The sequence below is a fragment of the Schistocerca nitens genome, chromosome 10, assembly GCF_023898315.1.
Source record: "Schistocerca nitens isolate TAMUIC-IGC-003100 chromosome 10, iqSchNite1.1, whole genome shotgun sequence".
NCBI lineage: Eukaryota > Metazoa > Arthropoda > Insecta > Orthoptera > Acrididae > Schistocerca > Schistocerca nitens.
The window spans coordinates 219,098,322-219,111,388 of NC_064623.1; the positions used below are offsets into that span (position 1 = coordinate 219,098,322).

The window sequence follows — 13,067 nt, forward strand, 5'->3', positions numbered from 1 at the left end:
GGTGCAAGCGAAGCAGCAACTTCAAGTCCTCTCGGTTGGAGCGAATTCTGCGAATATTCCAGTGAATAAGTGCCATCGTAAGAAAAAAAAAGGAAAGATGAAAGAAGGGGTCACCTCGAAGGCCGCTGAGGGCCTGGCTTCGAGCGAGCACTGCCGCCGCTATCAGTAGGCGGACAGTCATCGTCCATTGGGTCTATAGGTTCATCGGCCATCTTGGGAAGATGGCCGGGAGGGGGAGCTTCCTCCGCCGGTGAACGGCCAGATGTTCGGCTACCAGCGGTGCGGCCAGGCGAAACGGATAACAGCCTGGGGCGGCAACCGCTGGTTGGCGCAGGAGAAGAAATGTGCCGTGGCGGAGAAGGAGATCTGTGCTTCCTATTAGCCTTCCTGGAAGGTCGTTTGGTGGAAGTACCGGACGAAGGCTGGGAGGTCGAGGTACGTAGGAAGTCTGCACGGGACGGTTCCTTCTTGAAGGCCCGTGCATCTGACTTCTGGGTCTTCGTCTTAGCAGAAGCTGATGAAGGGGCTGGTGTCTGTGGGGTGATGGGACGAAGAGGAGACGTCGACCGCGCGATCTTAGCACTGGCCGAACGGACGACCGTGGTGCTGAAGGTCAGATCGCATGTCTGGGTTGCCACCTCCCTGGTAGTCCAAGGAGAGGCGAGGACAGTACTGTATTTCCCCGCTGGGAGCAGCGTGGGCTTCCTACTAGCCAACAGCTTGCGAGCAGCCGAGGTGGACACTTTCTCTTTGACCCGAATTCCTTGGATACAGCGTTCTTCCTTATAGACAGGACAGTCGCGGGAGGATGCGGCATGGTCACCCTGACAGTTCACACAACGAGGAGACGGAGGTGGACAGTCACCCTCATGGGCATCCCTGCCACAAGTGACACATTTAGCCGCATTGGAACAAGACTGGCGAGTGTGATTGAAACGCTGACACTGGTAGCAGCGCGTAGGTGTCGGGACATAGGGGCGAACAGAAATAACCTCGTAGCCCGCTTTGATGCGCGATGGCAGCTGAACACTATCGAAGGTCAAGAAAAGTGTCCGGGTCAGTACAAGGTCATTGTTGACCTTTTTCATGACCCTATGGACAGCCGTCACGCCCTGCTCAGCGAGGAAAGATTGAATCTCCTCGTCAGTCAAACCGTCGAGGGATCTAGTATAGACCACACCACGAGACGAATTCAAAGTTCGGTGAGCCTCCACCCGGACAGGGAATGTGTACAGGAGTGTGGCCCGAAGCAGTTTTTGTGCCTGAAAGGCGCTCTCAGTTTCGAGTAATAAGGTACAGTTACGCAACCTGGTACACGATTTGACAGATCCGGCTATGGCATCGACGCCCTTCTGGATAACGAAAGGGTTGACAGAGGAAAAATCCTTTCCGTCCTCAGATCGAGAAACGACGAGGAACTGTGGGGCAGGCGGTAGTACTTTTGTCACTGGTAGCTGGTCACGTTTCCGTTTTTGGGCAGAAGTCGAGAGAGATGGAGTGAAATCCATTGCGGAGGAATCCCCCATGATTGCCAGCGTCTCCGATGGCGCGCTCCTTCCTTGTGGGGACCCTCTCAGAGGGCACTCCCGCCTTAGGTGAATGTTTACACCTCAGGTCACACCTCCCGAGAAACAGACGGAGGGACCAATCGGCATGGTCAGAAGGTATCAGCTCAGGCAATCACCCCTCCCCGGGCCTGGCCTTTACCAGGGGGTACGCGCGTGCCTTACATGCCTACCGAGGGCGGGGAATTACGCGTTACCCCGTAACCGGCTACGCGTGCGAACGCGTGGGTCGGCCTTCAGGCGCGCACAGGGAGGAAGGAAGAAGAGGAAAAAGAGAGAGAGAGGGAGAGAGGGAGAGAGAGAGAGAGAGAGAGAGAGAGAGAGAGAGAGAGAGAGAGAGAGAGGACAGTGTCTCAAACGCCGAGGCGGAGACCAGAGAAGGCAAGGAGAAGAAGGCAATGAGAAGGCAAGGAGAAGAAGGCAATGAGAAGGCAAGGAGAAGAAGGCAATGAGAAGGCAAGGAGATTATGCAGGGGAAAGAGTAAGGAAGACAGTGAGGTGGAGAAGAGCAAAGAAAGGAACCAACCAAAGGAAGGAAGAAACAAGAAGTGAAAAAGCAAAATGACCGCAAATAGAGGTCGTGGAACCGTCCGTCTCTGGACGCAGGCACTAACTACCCCCTTGAGGGGGAGGGACTCCTTTTAGTCGCCTCTTACGACAGGCAGGAATACCTCGGGCCTATTCTTACCCCGGACCCGCAGGGGGGGGGGTTGTCCTGTTGTTAACTATTAGCTATCAATCATTGTTATTCTGATAAAGGTGTAACCCATGCTGGATGCTAGCAGATGTCTGATGGTTGTGTTTATAATGAATTCTGTGACTGATGGGCCATGAAAATGAAGGCTGCCATTTGTATGTTAACAATACTGTCCATACTGCCACACGCCAGAACCCATCACACTGAAACCTTTAACTTCGGCATGCCCAATCTCAAAATGAGCCTGAAAAGGCTCCAAAACTAGTTTAGGGAAATAAACAAATATTTTGTAAGTGACTAGTCACAGTTTGCTGTGTTTATGTTCAACAAAAGTTTCAGTTCACTCACCTCTATGAGGTCATAAAATTTGTCACACTGTTCCTTAAACGCTGTTGCACGTATCTCCCCAGATTCATCCACCAATTCCATTGAAAATAGTTTCCCTTCTCCTCTTGCATTTGACCAAGTTTTTATTGGTGTCTTATTTACAACACGAGCTTTGATTACCCACCTGGAAGCAGACAGAACTTAATGGAAATTTGATTACATATTAGTTCTATAAAATATTTTAATGGATGCAGTTACACTTCAGTAATATTTCCCATTTTTATAAAGCCCACAGATTGTTGTCAAAATGTGTGCACTTCAAAATTGGTTTGGCACCACCTAGTCAAGAATGTCTTTTACACACACTGCTCAGCATAGTACATATAATCTGTAGTTGAATATGAAATAGTTATGGGGGAATGCTAATTTTAATACTGTAACAGAGGACAAATGTAAGGACGCAGAAGCATGTAACACCAAGGGAAAGATATATACTGCCTACAGGAAAAGATATATACTGCCTACAGGAAAACTGAAGGGGCATTTGGAGAAAAGAGATTCAGCTACACGAGTATCAAGAGCTCAGATGGAAAGTCAGCCCTAAGCAAAGAAGAGAAAGCTGAAATATGGAAGGAGTATATAGAGGGTCTATACACAGGAGATGACATTGCAGGCAATACTACAGAAATGGAAGGGGATGTAGATGACGATGGGACAGGAGATATGATAGTGCGACAAGAAGTTGACAGAGCACTGTAGGACCGAAGTCAAAACAAGGCCCTGGGAGTATATGACATTCTCTCAGGACTCCTAATAGCCTTGAGAGAGCGGACCATGACAGAACTCTTCCACCTGGTGCGCAAGATGTACGAGACAGGTGAAATACCCTCAGACTTAAGAAACAGTGTAGTAATTCCAATTCCAATAAAAGCAGTTCCTGGCACGTGAATAATTACTGATCTATCGATTTAATGTGAATAATTACTGATCTATCGATTTAATATTTCTTGGTTGCACAATACTAACACGAATTCTCTACACAAGAATGGAAAAAATGGTAGAAGCCAACCTTGGTGAAATTCAGGCTGGATTCTGGAGAAATGTGGGCACGTGCAAGGCAATACCGACCATACAACTTATCTTAAAACACAGGTCAACAAAAGGTAGCATTTGCAGACTTGGAGAAAGCTTTCAATAATGTTGGCTTGGATACTCTCTTTGAAATTCTGAAGGTAGTGTAGCTAAAAAACAGGGAGTGAAATCTATTTACAAGTTGTACAGAAACCAAATGGCAGATATAAGAGTTGAGAGGCATGAAAGGGAGGCATTGATTCAGATGAGAGTAAGATAAGGTTGTAGCCTATCCCCCATGTTACTCAATCTGTACATTGAGCAAGCACTAAAGGAAACCAATAAATATTTGCAGAAGGAATTGAAGTTCAGGGAGGAGAAATAAAAACTTTTTGAGATTTGCCGATGACATGGTAACTGTCAGAGACAACAAAGGACTTAGGAGAGCAGTTGAACGGAATGGACAGTGTCTTGAAAGTAGGATATAAGATGAACATCAACAAAAGCTAAACGAGGATAATGGAATGTAGTCGAATTAAGTCGGGTGATGCTGAGGGTATTAGATTAGGAAATGAGACACTTAAAGTAGTAAAGGAGTTTTGCTATTTGGGGAGCAAAATAACTGATGATGGTCAAAGTAGTGAGGATATAAAATGTAGACTGGCAATGGCAAGGTAAGCATTTAAAAAATGTTAACATTGATTTAATTGTTAGGAAGTCTTTTCTGAAAGTATTTGTATGGAGTGCAGGCATGTATTGAAGTGAAGCATGGAAGATAAACAGCTTAGACAAGAAGAGAATAGCAGCTTTTGAAATGTATTGCTAGAGAAGAATGCTTAAGATTAGATGGGTAGATCACGTAACTAATGAGGGGTACTGAAGAGAATTGGCGAGACAAGAAATTTGTGGCACAATTTCACCAAAAGAAGGAATCAGTTTATAGGTCACATTCTGAGGCAACAAGGGATAACCAAATGTAGTCCTGGAGGGAAGTGTGGCGGTGGTGGTGGTGGTGGCGGCAGTGGTGGTGGTGGTGGTGGTGGTGGTGGTGGTGTAGGGGGGAGGAGGAGTAAAAATCGCAGAGGGAGACAGAGATGAATACAGTAGGCAGAGAAGGATATAGGTTACATTAGTTATTTGGAGATGAGTCTTGCATAGGATAGAGTAGCATGGAGAGCTGCATCAAACCAGTCTTCGGACTGAAGACACAACAATAATAAATTCCCCATTACTATTTCACTCATTTTATGATGTATATGTAAATAATGTTTGATAATTTAAATAGTTTCATCAACCGTTAAGTTAAGGTACATGACTGTTACACACAAGGAAAGAAGTTTTGCATTGTTTGATGTGGACATTTTCAAACTTGTTTCAGAGTACAGTTTTACAAAGGAAAATTGATTGCTGGTGCACTAGCTACTATTTTCTTATACAATACCAATAAGTAGTTTGATCTGGAGACACAGAAAAACGAATACATAAATTTCACTTGCAATGAAATAACTTGCAAAAAAATACTACACAATCTATCAAGAGCAACATAATGAAATAAAATTTACAATCTCAAACCAAAAAAAATTTAGTAACACACAGATTAAACAGCTTCTAGTGAAACAACTACTCACTGCAAATTCACAATAGCTGTTGCAATCCAAATCGCAGACCTGCATTGGGGGACTAGCAAAATATCCAGTAACTAAAGGAAACAATTTATGAACTAGAAACACTAACAAAAATACCAGAAAATGATTAGAATCCCACCTTAGCTGACAAAATTTGAGCTTAAAAGCTACAAGCCAATGAAAATAAAGACAGCATTAACTTACCCAAAATACTCTATAACAAAAGGGCTCAGTTCACTGTCATACCACACTGGGAAAAATTTTCACACAAAATCTAGCATGTCCTTAAGAAAAAACAACCTAAAGAAAATGTTCACATTGACTGATTGATTGATTTTAACAGGAGAGCTAAAACAGCTTAGGTCTGTCCCACCACTGCCCGCACCGAAACTAGGTTTATTGTGCGGTATCGCTCCCTGTAGCCAACCAGTACCCTTAAATAGTGCAAGGAGTCCCTCTACCAGTTTTTTTGTTAGACAATTTCTTCATGTCTAGCTGTCCAGAAGATTCTGTATCTCTCCAATGCCACGCATTCAAAGATTAGGTGTGATGCAGTTTCTTCACCCTCATCACAGATCCTACATTTAGGGTCCTCTTCCATTATACTCATTGTGTGTAGGTGTTTTTTGAAGTTCCCATGGCCGGTCATCAGTCCAGCCATGAGTTTGACCTCTTTCCTGTTCAATCCCAGGATTACAGAGCTTCTTTTAAAACATGGCTTGGGCATCATTACCTTACAATGTTTTTCTTTATGGACCTTGGTCCAATATCCTATGTGCTGTTTCCTAAGCCATTTCCATAGTTCTAATTTGATCACAGCCTTGGTGATTGTCAGGACAGGTTCCGGTCCAATAAATGGAGTTGTTCCCCCCTTCCTAGCCAATCTATCGGCTTGTTAATTGCCACAGATCCCTGAGTGGCCAGGGACCCACACTAGGTTTCCCCTATTGCTTCCCCCTAGATCCACCAGAGCACTGTGGCAATCTGCAACAATTTTAGATCTTGTTGCATGAGCTGCCAATGATTTCAGGGCTGCCTGGCTGTCTGATTAGATGTAGATGCTACAGTCATTGTAGCACCTACGGATATTCTCCTCCACACATGCTCCGATAGCAGTAATTTCAGCTTGGAATACGGAGGTCAGTTTCCCTAGAGAGATGATGCTCTCCAGTCTTGGCTGGACCCCGTACAACTCTGCCCCAATGCCTTGGTCTGTTTTCGACCCATCAGTGAACCAAACAATGTCCCCCCATACGGTGTCCAACTGTTTTTTTCCCTGCTGCTCCCTACTTCTAATTATTATGTTGTAAGGTTTGTCGAAGCAGTTGAGAGTTGTTATATAGTCAGCAGGCATTTCCCCAGCCATACCTATATTTACCTCACTCACTATGTTAGTGTGTGATTCTGGATATCCGAATGAGACCCAGTTTTGGCCAGTTTTAAGTCTGTGCACGCCAGCTGGTGCCTCCATCTTAACCCAAAGGTGAAGTGGAGGCATGTCCAGCATGGCTTCCATTCAAGCGGTTGGTGTGCTGCTAATTACGCCCGTTATGGCTAAGCAGGCCAATCTCTGCACCTTAGCAAGCTCTTTAGCAACAACCCGCTGTTCTACCTTCTTCCAGCACACTACGGTCCCATAGGAAATCCTAGGTCTAACCACTGTGGTGTGTATCCAGTGCATACCCCTGGGGTTTAGGCCCCAGTTTAAGCCACAAGCCCTCCTAGTACTCACTAAAGTACTTTTTGCTTTTGAGCAGATACTCTTAATATGAGGGGTCCAAGTTAGCTTCTCATCCAAGGTTACACCTAGATATTTCACTGTCCCCTTCACAGGCAGAGCTTCATCGAAGAGCTTTAGATTCCAACTTGCGTGCTGAATATGTCTCTTCGTAAATGGCACCACGACAGTCTTCTTGGGACTGACTCTCAGATCCTGTTTAATGCACCATTTTCACACAATGTCCAACCCTCCTTGTGCCATATTCCTGTCAGTGAATTTGCCAAGTATTACTATGGCAAGGTCATCTGCATATCCTTGGCAGAAGCATTGTCTGGTATTTAGTTCCTCAATGAGTTCATTCACCACTAGATTCCATAATAGAGGAGCCAAAACTCCTCCTTGTGGGCAGCCTCTAGTGGTCTTGATTACCATCTTTTCATTCATCATGGTAGCCTCTACCTTCCTTACACTAAGCATGGCCCTGGTCCACCGACATATAGTGGTCCCCAGGTCACGCACCTCTGCTGCCCTTACCATGGAATCTAAGCTCGTATTACTGAAGGGCCCCTCGATATCCATGAAGATGCAGAGGGCTATTTCTTGGAAGTGAAGTGCTTTTTCCACCTTCCCAACAAGTTGGTGGAGAGCTGTCTCACATGATTTACCTGGTTGGTATGCGTGTTGGTTCAGGTGTACAGGGACTCTACTTAGCCTCCTCTCCCCAACATACACATTAACCAGTTTTTCCAACGTTTTGAGAATGATTGAGGACAGACTGATTGGTCTCATATCCTTGGCCTTGGTATGATCAATTCTCCCTGGCTTTGGGATGAAGACAACCTTCACTGTCTCCAAGCATTGGGAATGATTCCTACTGCGAAGCTAACCCTGTATAGCCTGCGTAGGACTTTTTTAAGCTTTCCTCCTGCCTGTTGCAGGAGAGCTAGAAAAATTCCATCTGGGCCAGGTGACTTGAACGGTTGGAATGTTCCCACCACCCACTGAATTTTGTTGAAGTTCACACACTCCTTGGCCGAGTCCCAGTACTATCTTCGAGTGCCTGAGAACCGTTGTCTCTCTCGGGTCACATACTGGTCTGTGCTGTCCGGCAGAGAATATTGAGGAAAGCGAGTTTTGAGGAGCAATTCCAGCGTCTCACGAGCTGTCGGTATATTCCCCATCCTCCTCCATCAACGTACCTCCTGGATTGGTTGGTACTCTAGTGAGAATCTTGTCAAGTCTGGATTGTGCAGCCGTGCCCTCCACTTCCTCACAGAATGCCTTCCAGGATGCCTCCTTTGCTTGTCTTATTGCAAGATTGTAACTGACAAGGACATAAATAAATTTCAAAATAAGATTAAGAGACAATGTGACTCTCACTGGCATAGTGTATCTTCAATTAGTCCATATCTGAAAGAACAAAAATCACATAGCTGTGACATAACTATCCTTGTCAAGCCTATACACCATTCAGACAGTAGCCTACTAAATAGTTTAAAAAATCCTATATTTTCACATGTACGATGAAACATCTTTTTTTAAAAAAGAATCTCTCTGACCTTAAGAATACTTCACCAATTATCTTGTAATTCTTGAGTGTTGAAATACATTCCATTTTTCAGACATTCAGTTAAAGAAAAGAAAATTTAAAAATGAAATTATTTACAGTATATTCCCTATAACTTGGGGTAATGTGGGAGAGAATATGCACAAATAATTGGGATACTTTCGAACATGTATTCTTTGTTCGTAAGTTTATCCAAGTTCTATGTATAGATACTGTAAGCCTGTTTCTATCTTTAAATTGCCTGTGATGTTGGTCTGCTTCTGAGTGGAGTTGATATTTTTTCGTATGGCATTTGGAATTTTTCTTGCAGCAGTAATGTCATTATACTGAAACCCCTATGCGGCCCATATAATCCAGGAGAGCATCGACACAGTGCAATGCAGTACAATGATGCCACTGTCTTCGTCTACAGTTTCACATTCACTGTCTTTTCCATTCTCTTGTGAAGCAGCAGTCACAATTTTGGCAAAACTCATGTACTGGAAGCTGTGTGTACACAAGTCTATCTTCAGCCGATCATTCAAGTTTTCTTGATTGACACCTTCAAAACCATTTAAACTTGCTGCCAGATTTATTATTTGTACAGATGTTATTTCTTCAACATAAACCCTGAAATCTCTTTCTTATACATCTGAAAGAATTTTCCTCCTGTTTGGGATCACAAATCCTGTGTATAGTATCTAGAAATATCAACTACTTCCAGAATGCCACCAAATCATCATCTTCAATTAGCATTCTCAGTAGACCAGACAGGTAGCATTGTTTTACTGATGCAATTCCACCTTGCTCCATTGGCTGCATAATGACAGTCATGTTAGGAGGTAAAAATTTGTTATGATGAGACCATAACTGGATATGAGAATCCTCTCATCGGGATGTGAAGGGATATTATCAAGCAATACATCAGCCTTCTGTGGCAATCCTTTCTCCTCTAGATGTCACTGAACTTGGGGTACAAAATACGGGTGAAACCAGTTTTTGAAAATTTCACTATCTAGTCCTGCTCCTTTTTGGATGTAAGAACGCACAGGGGGACCCCCCTTTTGGGGGTTCTCTGGATTATGTTTCAGAGACTAGTGGAGGCTAGTACACAGAGTGAAGCAATTTGATTGGAATTATAGAAATATCTGGAATCCTAAGTATATGAGGAACGAAAAGGGATGTGTGTGGTAATTATTTGTCATTAGAAACAAGTTTTTTGTGAAATAACATGTTCGGATTCACTGTTTTGTTAAAGGTTGTGGTTCCAAACATCAAAGTAGTATGAGAGGTGACTCTTGACTGCTCAAATCCTACTTCCCTGCACTAGTACCTTACAATAAGTGAGCAGGACGTTCTTCAATGAAGAAGAATTAGGGTGGGGGCATGAGAATAAATTGAAATCTATACATTTAAAATTTAAATTGATTGTGAAGAAACTTATGTCACATGTCACAACAGGCAGGAGGGTACACACCGAGCACTGACAAGGAACCAGAATAGCAAACCATGCACCTGGAATGACATTAACCAGCATAGTGAACCACACGGCCAGAATGAAGTTCTCACAAAACTATGAGCAGTCTCCAATATGTCAGGGGCCACAATGTCAAGTAACTGCAGCAATTCAAATGATAAGATGTACATTTGCAAAAAGCAAAGTCATCATATGTCACACACTGGTGCAGTAGAATTATTGTGAGTAAAAGTCAGATTTTTGAGTGTGAAACAATTCATGAAGATTTGAACTAACTGAAGTCAAGTTGTGATTGTTTTAAAACTTAACTATGTAAATTATGTATTATGACTGAGGCGGAACAAGTATATGGAGAGCATAAATAAAGACTAGGATGATAAAATGGAACAAGAGGTCAAACATAATATTTAGGATTTTTTAAATGTTAAAACAGAGGAAAGATATTATTATTATTATTATTATTATTATTATTATTATTATTATTCAGAATCATGTAAGATCAACAAGATCTTCTTAAGAAGATAGGAAGAATGGGAGGAACAACGGAGAAAAATGGAGGAAGAATGGGAGGCACAGCGGAAAAAAACTAATAAAAGAACAGGAAGCACAATGGTTCCAAAGAAAGAATGAAAGGGACCTGCAACAACAAAGAGAAAAAAAGATTCTAAACAAATTTCATCATCAGTATTTCTGAAGTAGGAAGACTAATTGGGAACAAATAAGAAAAAACTGAGTTGGAATCACGACTACAAAACTAAAATAAATGGCCACAGCTACGAGCAAAGAAAACAGAGTACCCCTTTATGGAAGAGAGAGAGAGAAAAAAAGGAAGTAGAAAGGAATATGCAAACAGTACATACTGATGTCACTGAAATCAGCAGACCGTAGCAGAAAAGCATGAAAATTGCTACAAACTCTGTAACTGAATAGTACATTTGAGAGTGTGATGAACTCTATGAACATATAAATAAAGAATTGCCAAGAACAATAACAAGGTTGAAAAAGACATTCTGGAAGCAATTAAAGTCAAGCAGTGTTCACAGTGGAACTATAGTCACAGGATGTCACACTTAGCCAAGTGAAATAGGCAAATTTGACCCCAAAGGCTTGACCACCCTGTTGCATACTTAGCAACTTCATAGGAGTTGAGAGGTGGTCAGAATTTTATCAAAAAGATTAACAGAAATGAAGTCTCGAGGTGCACACATGAAGGAACAAGAGCAAACAGCTACACTAATCTATATACATACTCTGCAAGCCACTATACAGTGGGTGGCAGAAGGTACACTACGAGCCATTTCTTTTCCTGTTCCACTCACAGATATAGTGACGGAAAAACGACTGTCTATATGGCTCTCATCTTCGCTGTCCTTATGTGTTGGAAGCAGCAGGATCATTCTGCAGCCAACTTCAAATGCCAGTTCCCTAAATTTTCTCAATATTCTTCCCTGAAAAGAATGTCTCCTTCCCCCCAGGAATTCCCATTTGAGTTCTCAAAGCACCTCCATAACACTTGGTTGTTATTCGAACATACCCATAATAAATCTAGCAGTCTGTCTCTGGACTGCTTCATTATCTTCCTTTAATCTGACCTGGCACAGATCCTAAACACATGAGCAACACTCAAGAGTAGGTCACATTAGAGTCTTATATGCCATCTCCCTTACAGATGAACCACACTTTCCTAAAATTCTCCCAATAAACCTAAGTCAACCATTTGCCTTACCCACCACAATCCTCAGATGCTCACTCCACATTTCATATCACTTTCCAACGTTACACCCAGACATTTAAATGATGCATCTGTGTCAAGGACACTACTAACGCTGTCTCCAAATATTACAGATTTGTTTTTCCTACTCATCCACATTAATTTAAGTTTTTCTACATTTAAAGCCAACTGCCATTCATCACACAAGCTAGATATTTTGTGTGAGTCATCTTTTATCATCCTACAGTCACTTTTACACCTTCCTGTACACCACAGCATCACCAGTAAGCAATTGCAGATTGCTGCTCACCCTGTCCTTTGTATCATGTACATATACAGAAAATAATAGTGACCCTATACCCTTGTCTCTGATGATTTGAGGCAAGATGTAATCAACAAGTATGTTGTTTTGTACACTTTGAGAAAATGAGATCCCAATCATACCACTATCACAGTGAACTGAAAACCTCAATCATCTTGAGAGATTAACTGCAATATGAGTAAATCTCAATCATCTTGAGAGATTAACTGCAATATGAGTAAACACCACTAGGCAAATATTATAGAAAATGGTATCATCAGACACTAATGTACTCACTTGTTCTGGTACGGGCTGAGACTTGCGATTGGGAAGATGTGCCCGTCAGCTGGAGATGAAAGTTGAGCAGCATTATTTCGCACTTGTGGTCGTGTCAGTTGAGTGGGGGCAGATGCCATATCTGGAAACATAGCTACATATTTTAAAAAGAAATAATTACGTCTCATCAGAGCATACAATTTGTGATTTATCACTGTAAAATGGCTAATGTCCCAATGAAAGCAATTCAAGTTGTGTCAGATTTCTTTTCTCGTTCCAGCCTTCATGCCACTGGTTTTTAACTATTCTGCAGTAGCTACTGCAATTTAGAGCTCCTGTTGGTATTTTGGTAGTTCTCAAATTATTCACAAGTCAGAACAGAACATTACCCCATACCAGTGATTATTTGACAATGTTTAACATTCTGCAGTAAGGAACTTATCCATATGTTACCCACATTTCTCAATCACCAGTTAACTACTAATGAAAAAATTTACAGTTCTATTCAACTTCTCAAACAAAAAGCTTCTGAATGCTAACACATCTCATTAGAATACAGATTTCTTTTGTTACTGATATTACATACATTAATGTGTTTTTCTTATTTTCTGAACACATTTAAAAATAATTCCACTCGGCATATTAATAATAACTTTAGTCTTGTAAACTACCATCTTTCAGTTTCATTGCTGTTTAACTGGTTGTGTGGCAAATTAAAAATTATATCATCTTGCATTCTATCCTTAATAGC

At 42.3% G+C, this 13,067-nt stretch overlaps 1 protein-coding gene across 1 annotated transcript in view; it reads right to left on the reverse strand.

Moving 5' to 3' along the window:
* Window positions 1–13,067, reverse strand: part of LOC126210160 (replication protein A 70 kDa DNA-binding subunit-like) — a 79,671-nt gene that overhangs the window by 42,561 nt on the left and 24,043 nt on the right. The window contains exons 5-6 of the mRNA XM_049939311.1: window positions 12,338–12,458; window positions 2,611–2,773 (exon numbers count right to left, since the gene is read on the reverse strand). Coding sequence (XP_049795268.1) covers window positions 2,611–2,773; window positions 12,338–12,458 — 284 coding nt within the window. The remainder of the gene's footprint in view (window positions 1–2,610; window positions 2,774–12,337; window positions 12,459–13,067) is intronic.